The sequence below is a fragment of the Rhinolophus sinicus genome, chromosome 15 (genome assembly GCF_057876585.1).
Source record: "Rhinolophus sinicus isolate RSI-liver-muscle chromosome 15, RSI-T2T, whole genome shotgun sequence".
In the NCBI taxonomy this organism is placed as follows: Eukaryota; Metazoa; Chordata; class Mammalia; order Chiroptera; family Rhinolophidae; genus Rhinolophus; species Rhinolophus sinicus.
In genome coordinates, this window is record NC_142515.1 from 48,800,028 (window position 1) to 48,809,439 (window position 9,412).

The 9,412-nt window shown below is 50.6% G+C and overlaps 1 protein-coding gene across 1 annotated transcript in view; it reads right to left on the reverse strand.

Annotated features, from left to right (window-relative positions):
- The window catches only part of PCBD1 (pterin-4 alpha-carbinolamine dehydratase 1), a 90,151-nt gene extending 83,375 nt beyond the window's left edge, over nucleotides 1–6,776 (reverse strand). The window contains exon 1 of the mRNA XM_019712464.3: nucleotides 6,592–6,776. Within this exon, the coding sequence (XP_019568023.2) occupies nucleotides 6,592–6,776 (185 nt within the window). The remainder of the gene's footprint in view (nucleotides 1–6,591) is intronic.
- Between the last annotated feature and the right edge of the window lie 2,636 nt (nucleotides 6,777–9,412).

Here is a 9,412-nt window from a genome sequence, read left to right on the forward strand (position 1 = left end):
ACATGTTCATGGATCAGAAGACTCAATATTGTTAAGAGGTTGATTCACCCAAAATAATCTATAGATTTAATAGAATTCTAATAAAAACTGTAGCATACTTTCTTATAAATACTGACAGGAGAATTCTTCAATGTATGTGGAAATATAAAGAGCTTAGAATAGCCAAGACTGTTTTGAAAAAGAACAAAGTTGGATGACTCACTCAACCATTTTCAAAACTTACCAAATAACTGCCATACTCAAGTCATATAAATAATGAAACAAAATAGAGAGACCAGAATTAGACCCACACATATGTGGTCAATTGATTTTTTAAAATAGAGCAGAAGCTTTAAATTTTAATCAAGTCCAGCTTAACAAGTCTTTTTTCATGGATTGTGCCAATTGATTACTGACAAGAGTGCCAGGTAATTTGATGGAGAAAAGGGTCTTTGGTGGAGTGTCAGGAAGGCAGAGGACCAATTTTCCTGTAGAATTGGGACCTGTGCTGTCCCCTGAGGGGCTCAGTTTCTCTGTCTTTAAAATGGCATTCTCCACCCTGGGTCTTGGGCCCTAACTTGGGCAACGGTCTACTCTCCACATTTTCTCTCTTCCAGAAATCTTCTCTCCCAGCTTATTCGCTGCTGGATTGGCGGTAAAGGAGGAGTGTGAAGGAAGAATTTCTCCTGATCTGAGCCAGCCTGTTTCTTAGTCCCTGCGGTGCAAGCCTGAGGCTGACAGTAAGAGGCAGTGACACGGCCTGGCTCCCTCATGGGTTTCATCCTCAGATCCTTGAACCCCACCTCCAATACTGGGGCAGGGAGGCTGTGCCCTGGGAGGATTAACCTAGTGGAGTAGTGGAGACGGTTTAAGAACCAATTGTGCACATGTCTTCCCCACACTGTGTTCAGTCATGTCAGGTTGGCAGCTTGAAATCAGCTGTGGTGGGAGGATTTACACCATGGAAATTGGCAAACCCTCCAAATCAGGGCATTTCCATCCCTGCCACCCAATGCTGGTTGTTAAACATCAGTAACACTGGTCCCAGAGAGTAGGAGCAGCTATGCAGTATTTCTAGCCACCAGGTGATTTGCCAGGCAAACATCTGCCCATCTGAGGCTGGGAGGCCTGCATCGGCTGGCTTCCTGGAACAAACAATTTCAGGGTAGACTGGTTTGCATGTGGGGAGCCATCGCAGGTCCAGGGAAAGGTGGAGGCTTTCCTGGCACCTCCTCAGTCTTTGGAACATTCTCCACCCCCCAGTCCCAGGGCATTCTCACACAGCCTTTGGACAGCTGGAGGGAGTTGGGTGTATGCAGTATGTCCCTTTAACATTTGGAAACATGAAAGCCTCAGATGTCAGGTGATTTGCCTGACATAATTCAATTCAATTTTCTAAAACCACCACCCAGCTGAAGCAATTGTACATGACCAACACCCCAGAAGTTCCCCTCCTGCTTCCTCGCTGACATTTCCCTCCCCACAAGTAAGCCTTTATCCTGACTTCTACCACCTTAGTTTAGTTTAGTCTGATTCAGAACTTTATGTCATTGAAATCATATAACATGTTCTAATCTATGTCTTTCTCCTTTCACCCAGCATTATGTTTGTGAGACTTGTGTGTAAAGCATGTAGCACGAGTTCGTTCATTTTCACTGCTGTATGGTACTCCACAATGCATCCGTCCTTCTGTTCAGGGACATGAGACTTGTTTCCAGTTTTTGGCTATTGCAGATTATTGCTCAGAACATACTAGGACATAGATTTTGGAGACCATATGCCTGCATTTGTGCTGGGCATGTACCTATGAGTGGCATCACTAGGTATGGGGTTCATTTAGTGCAATTTTGATGCAACAGATAGTTTTTGAGTCTCTTGGTGTGTGAGTTCCTGACTGAGTCTCCCTGGACTGGATAAGTCTTCTCTATCAAGGAGCTCCCAGCCTGGGATGTTTGTCTGTGTGGGGAGGTGGTGTTGGGAGCAGACATATTCAGCAAAAACCATGTTGAAATGGACGTGCAGACAAAGAGGAAAGAATGAGGGCCCTGGGGTGGAGGTCACAGTGCAGGGACAGCCTGCTGTGTGGCGATCTGTGTGGGAAAATGGGCAAGTCTGGAGGCAGCAGCATTTGAAGGGCTTGGGAGAGAGTTGGGTCCACAGAAATGGAAGGTGGGGCTTCTAGGCAGAGGACTTCAGGGCAAAGGTGTGTAGGCAGGTAAACAGAGAATTTGGGGAAAGGGAGTGTTCCCTTCTTGCTGGAGAGCTGGGTCTGGGTGACCACGAAGGCGCTGAGCGCAAGCCCAGGAGTATGGACCTTTGTCCCTGGGGCCCTGGGAAACCACTGAAGGCCTCAGATAGGGGCAGCCTTTGAGGGAGGGATTGTGAGAGTATATGTGTGTGGAGGGTGCTGGATTCAAGGAGTAGTACCAGCAAAGTTTGAATTTGGGAGTGGAGGGAGTGGGGAGTGTTGCATGGGAAACAAGAGTGATCAGAGGAAGGTCTGTAGAGCTTGGACCTCATAAGAAGGCCTGCAGGAGGGAGAAATCCTGGATGGGGCTGGGAGGCTCTCCGTCCAAATCTCCCTCTTCAGAGCCCCTTCTCTGTAGGGGGACAGAGGAGCTTGTAGCAGGCTGGTCCCTGGACAGAGGAGCTGGAGGAGGCTGCCCCTCCCATCCCTCCTGCAGTCTCCATGGGGTAGGAGGAGGGAGGGATTGTACGTAGCATCCAGCTTCCCTCTGATGTCCCATTCAACGTTCAGTCTGGCATATCTTTGCTTATTGTCCCTTCTCTAAGGAAGCAAGCCCTGCAGGCCCACTGCAGAGGTGTGTAGACTGAGGCAAAAACCATGAGGGAGGGGTCTGATAAATTTGTCAGGAATTGGGAGGCTGGGTCTCAGTTCCCCCCACCTTCCCACCATGCTCAGGGCCTCTTTCACATGGAAAAGGAGAAGCAAGTAGGAAAAAGAGAGCAGAAAGATGAACCCCCCTCCTCTCCGACAGCTTTGTGAAGGCCCTGCCCCTCCCTCCATCCTGAGGCCTGAGAGCTCCCTGCAGGCAGCACAGCCTTTGTCTCCATGAGAACCCAGGCTCCACGAGGGGCCACTTCTTCTGGATGAACTGGGGGAAGAGGAACTGGGGAGCCAGCCTGCATTTGGGATCTGGAAGCTGGCCCGGCCCCAGCTCCTCCTCCCCCTTTCTGGCTGATCCTGGGGGGTCCCTCTCTCCTGGGCCTCAGGTCTCCATGTACAAAGCGGCACTAGCCAATCCCCGCCTCTTGGCCTCCTGCAGGCCCTACCACGGCCTCCCTCCCTCGCAGGATGGGCTGAGGGATGATTAAAGGGAAGATGGATGGGAGAAGCCTGGAGGAGCCAGGAGCGCAAGACACGTGTGGGGGAAATGAGAAGTCACCCCCTCTTGAGCACGTGATCCAGCAGCCTCACGATTTATTACAGGCATTATTATTAACGACATTAATAATGATGCCGACAACACCAGCCGCTGCTCGTACTAGGCTTTTGTTTTCATTTGAAACACACTTCCTCCGTGATTCTCACCCCTCTTAGTGAGTGCGAGATTTTACATCTTGGTGTGAAGTGGAGAAACTGAGGCAGAGAGCCGCTGTGTGACTGATTAGCCAAGGTCAATGAGTAAGTCAGCTCTGCCAGTTCCTGGCTTGAGATTTTTACCCCCAGACCAGGCTGTTCCTTCTCACTCCCTCTCATGTGATTCTGGCCCCATAACCCTTCCCTGTGTGTCCCATCAGTATCTGGACTTACCCTAACGAGCCCTGGACTGGCACCGACAGACATGAGTTGAAGCCACCTTCTCCACCTGCTGGCTATGTGGCCTTGGGCAAATTGTGCTCCCCCACCCCCACCCCCAGCCTCAGTTTCCCCATCTGCCACATTGTCTTCCCAGGGTCATGGTGAGGGTTAAGAACTTTGGTGGAAATATCAACTGAGGGTCTGGACATTTTCCCAGCTGCTGAGCTGCACCCACGAGTCTCCCTCAGGCCAGTGGGGTGAAGGACTGTATTCTCACTCAGGCTGGGCTGGATAGTCACCTGTGGCCTCCAGGGTCCATTTTCCAAAAGCTGCCCTTTGTGTGCATGCGCGCATGTGTGTGCATGTGAACTGTCTGGCCGAGGCCAGTGGTGAAGGCTCCTGAAAGATCCCCAAGTGACAGCAGTATGACAGGTTGCCCATGGTAGGGGCTGTCGCCTGCTCCCTATTCCCCACCACAAGCTGAGTAATGAGTAAAGCAAAGGCTGACCCTCTCCTCTGCAGCCTCCCTGGTCCCCAGCCCACGTGCTGAGCTGCTTTTAGCTCCGTGGGGCTCCAGGAAGAAGGAGGTGTGTCCCCACAGTAGGCACCTGAGCAGGACTCGACCCCTCGGCTGGCCCACCTGAGCAAGTGAGAATCACAGAACGCAGCTCCGGGTCTCTACCCCCTTGACCACATTTCCTCCCATCCCTTCTCCATCCGGAGCCTGCTCGCTAGGGCACCTGCTCCTGCCCGCAGCCCCTCAGCGGCTGCCTCCCCACGTGCTCCTGCCAGCCCCTCAGCCAATCTGGTTCCTCTCTCCCTTTTGTTGGGCTGTGCACCAGCCCCTGGCTTGGGAGGGCCTGGGATATCCCATGCTCCCTCCTGCCACAGGGCCTTTGACATGACTTTTCCTTTGCAGAATATCTTTCTTCTCTCCCCAAATTTCATCCATTACCCCCTTCGTCTTCATATTTCATCACAAATGTCACTTCAGGCAAACTTTCCCTGTGCCTTCATGCTTCCCATTTCATGTTCTGATAGCTCTCGTGCTTCTTTAGGGCCCTTATCCAAATTTGTGCACATCTGGTTATTTGTTTAGGACCATTTCTTTAGTGCCCGGCTCCCTCTAGAGTGTCCGCACCGTGAGGGCTCACCGGCTCTGCTCATTGTTAAACACCAGCGTCTAGCGCAGTGCCTCGCACAAAGTGGGGACTCTTTGGTCTCCCGGCAAAGGATCATGAAAGAATCTGCTGTGTGTCACCACTTCCGTTCTTCCGCTTGGAAATCAAGGCCTAATGAGGGGATATCACTTGGCCAAAATCCCGTTTATTGGAACCAGAATATCACAGTGTTAGTTGCCACCTGGTTCTACCCTCTACTTGGGGGCAGGGTCCCCACCCACAGGCACCGATCTCTGCTTGTATGTTCCCAAAGACAGGAATTTACTTCCTTAAAGGCAACAAGGGAAGCTGCTGGAGGTCCTGATGTCCCTGCATCAGTCTATGAGGCCTGGATGTCCCTAAAGCCTCTCCTGTCCTTTGTGCTGGGTTTGGGGGATTTCCTGTGCAGGAAAACTGTGCAACAAGCATTCTGGCCAGCCGCTGCCTGACCAAGATTCCATGCACCCATCTCCAAGCTTAGCACGGCCGGGAACTCGCTCTCTTCCTAATCCCTATGTGTCTTTCAAGGGTGGTTCAGGCCCTGCCTCCTCCAAGAAGCCCACAGGGCCAGTTCTCTCCTGCAGCCTAAGCAGTCTGGGGATCTCCCTATGCCTTCGAGAATGAGGGAAGCAGAAGGACATGTAGGGACCTGCTTATCTAACCCCTCATTTGATGTATGGATTTACAGAAAGGGGGGGGGTGACCTGCCAAAGACACCCAACTAATTACCTGCTGATTTGGGATGATACAATTTAAAAATTTTTGTGTTTTAAATGTGATTTTCTTTGTTTGTTTTACCATCTTTGAGGATGAGAGAAAATGAGTCACCCGAAGAAATGTGGTAATGGACATCGAAAAACGTTTCTTTAAAAGAATGCATCCCTTTGGCCCTAAGGATGCAATCTGAAGGGGGTGAAAAGATTGATGTACAAGGACGCTCATTACAGCCTTGTTTATGAGAGCAAAAACTGGAAATAGCTTAAAGGTCCAACACAGAGATTGGTTAAATAAATTATGGTGCATTCATGTGATGGAATACCATACAGCCATTAAAAATGATGGCCCTGTAAAATAATATTTAACGACGTGGGGAAATGTTCGCAAGACATTTTTGAAGGGGAAAAAAAACCAGGTTGCAAAACAGCATGCTTCATATGCCTCCGACTTTGCTAAAACAATTATTGAAAAACAAAGCCCAGGGTCCCTGAGGTTATTTATGATATTGTTTCACTGCTTCCAAGACACCAGCCTCATTAATTCCTGTTGCAGTGGGGCTCAGCAGAAAGCATGGGAATTTAGTGTCTGAAGGCCTGATTCTGAGTCTAGCTGGTGCCATTTATTAACTGGGCGACCTTGGAGCTGTGGGCCTCACTTTTTCTCATCTGTAAAATGGGGATAAGAGTCCTCCATCAGAATGATGTGGAAAGGATTTCAAAGATAATGTGTGCATGTGTGAGAAGACTTGGTAAACTGTACAGAGCTCGACTGATACTGGATAATGGGTATATTAGTCCCTATTGAAACTGATGACTCCATGAAGGTCATATGAGGTAACATTCCTTCCTGTCACTCTGCCTTCTACATTGATATGCACAGGAGTGTGGGGTGACCCAGCCACTGAAACCCCAGGCCTGCCCCTCTACTCTTTCTGGGCATCTCTGCCTGCCCCGGGGCTGAGTTTGCCATCACCTGTGGAAAGAGGGAATGCAGCTGTGGATGACGTTGAGTGCATCCTTCTCCACTCGTTGGGCCATGAGCGGTGGGGTCTTGTTGGGGAAGTAGTTGCCTGCCACCTGTGGGGACCTTGGGCCAGGCTCAGGCTGGGCTGCCCTGTCCTGCCGGCTGCAGTGCAGGATGCCCCCCACACTTCCCATCCGAGTCAGAGAAGGGACGTGACCTGCCTGAATCCAGGTCTGACTCTTCCCGCCGGCCCTCCCCCGCTAGGCCCTCAGCCAGGGAGGGAGCCACAGGCAGCTCAGGCAGAAACTCAGGTTTCTTGGAGGCACTCGCAGGGCAGACCTGGTGCATTTAGATTTTCTTTCTAGCGTTCATTCTCTTCCTACATACCATTTGTATGCTTCCACTCTTTGCTGGCCCCAGACTACAGGCTAGAATTGTTTGTTTGTTAATGTGTTTGTTTGTTTGAGGATGGAAAGATAAGATCGTTCAGGTGCACGGGAAGATAATAATCAGGGGGCCCAGTGCGGTGAAAGGATCTGTGGAAGGTGCTGTGGGCCCTGCCCAGGGCCCCTTGGTCCAGAGGCGCACCTGTTCCCCAGCTGCTGTCCTGAGACCAGCGCTCACAACTCCAGAGCCTTCCGTGGGCCAGTCAGAGCTGCTGACAGAGCTGGGAAGGTAACAGCCCGTCCTCCTCCCAGTGTCTCTGTCCAGTGACTTCCTCATGGCGGGACAGAAGCCTGGCCCCTGCCTCAGGCAGGACAACTTTGCTGTGCAATGATTTACTCTCCAGAGCCTCCTAGTAAAGCCAAGCCAGACCTTCCCTGAGATTCCTCCCTCTCCTTCCTATCCTGTTCCAACCCCATGTGGGCTTTCCAGGAGAAGCACCCCTTTCATAGTCTAGTATCCACTGAATCCCTGCCCCAGGCTGTTTGGTGGGAAGCTGGCATGAGACAGAAGGGGTTCGGGACATGCTGTGTCTAAATATATCTAAATATGTCTAAATATAACCCATGCAAACACTACCGGAAGCTCTGTGCTTCAATAGCACAGTCTCCAAGCATATTGTTTTTGGAGAGAGAAAATAACTTGAAAGTATCCGAAAGCCTAGTAAAGACTTGGATTGGAAGCGGAACCTAGACATTCTCTGGTGGAATAAGCCTGGCTGGAGCTAACATACATTCACGGCAGATGCCCATGGCATCTGAAGCAGAAGCAGTTTATATGCTGCTACTCTGTGCTGGCTCTAGACTTCAGGCAGGAATTGTTTTGGTTTTTGGTGGGAGAATGGAAAGAGAAGATCTTACAGGCCCATAGGGAGAAAATAATAAGGGGCCCAGTGTGGTGAAAAGATGCCGGTGTGTAGGTGTGTGTGTGCGACACCCAGAAAAAACACCACGCAAACTCTGGCATGGTGGGTCCAGGTGGCACCGATTGGACTCCAGCCCTGTGGGAGCCGATGTTCAGTGAATAGAAGTTGGCCCTGTCCTATAAATAGGTCAAAAAATGTTATCTCTGATAATCTCTCATTATGGGCAAGGCCACTAATTCAATTTCTTCTAGGTAGTTAAGTGGGGGGCAGAAATTTCTCTTGAGCCCACAAGGTCTTGGTTGTCTTTAGCTCAAGCAACGTACGTAACACAGAGGCACATCTTGGGGTGACTCATCCTGAGCCCTGACACACCTATAAACTCGAAAGTCATAATGCTGTTATGATTCCTTTTTAACAGATGAGAAAACTGAGGCTCCAAAGAGCTTTGTCCTGCCTGAGGTCAGAACATGCAGTCGGGAAGTGGCCTGCATGAGTTGGGGTGGACGGCTGGTCTGGCTGTGCTCAGCTGTCAATCACAGCAGTTAGCCTCACCCGGATCTAGGCTGTTGGGGTCCTGGGCAGTGGAGGAGCTGGGTTATTTCATCGCTCCTTCAGCAAGAGTTTGAGGGTTGTGACTCAGCTGCACCGGCCCTGTGTTTGCTTTTCTCCATGTCAGACTGACCGCATTTTTTCTTGTCGTGAACTGTTGGATCAAACTGTGACTCAGCGGCTGAGGAGCAGAATCATATGAAACTAAATATGCTGCCCTTGCTCATGGAACAGGCTGGAGGTGGGGGGGGGGGCAGGTGACTTGGGCATCAGTCAGAATGAACAAAGAGCTCACAGTGGTGTTGGGTGGGATGAATGCTGGACATTATTGTAAGATGGAGGCAGAAGGATGCAGGAGAGGGGGGAAGGTGCGAGAGTTTGGAAAGCCCAAGGCTCAGAGGGCAGTAATGCTCCTCATAGACCTGCCTGTCTTACCTCCAGATTCAGAGAGGCCTGAAAGCCGTGCCCTCCTTGCGGTGGCATTCTCCCAATCTCCCAATCTCCCAGGCTCCCCATCTGGCCCCAACACCCCCATCAATCATTGGGTAAAAGTCCCTGGCTTTCTTGCATAAGCAATAGACACTTTGTGGGAAATTACCTAAAGTTATAATTCAATTACACAATAATTACATTGGGATGGCTCTGTAACTACAGCATTAATTAACTTTGATGGCGCCCATAAATTATGCAGGGATTGATGATGGGGAGAGGGTGGGTGCTGTCCAGTGGGTGGGAAGGTAGGCTGAGAAACCTCTAGTAGCCCTGGAGTCAGGAGGCCCCTGGGGGATGATGGCAGAGGGGAGAAATGTCCCCAGCCTACTCCACTACTCCCCAAAACATAGTTTCAGGGCTAAGCACCATCCTCAAGGTCAGGCACCTCAAACTTGTTCCCTGTATGTGTGCTTGACCCCTCACACTGGGATGCGAAGAGCTCGAGCATACAAAAGCCACGCTAAGGCAGCACCACATGGC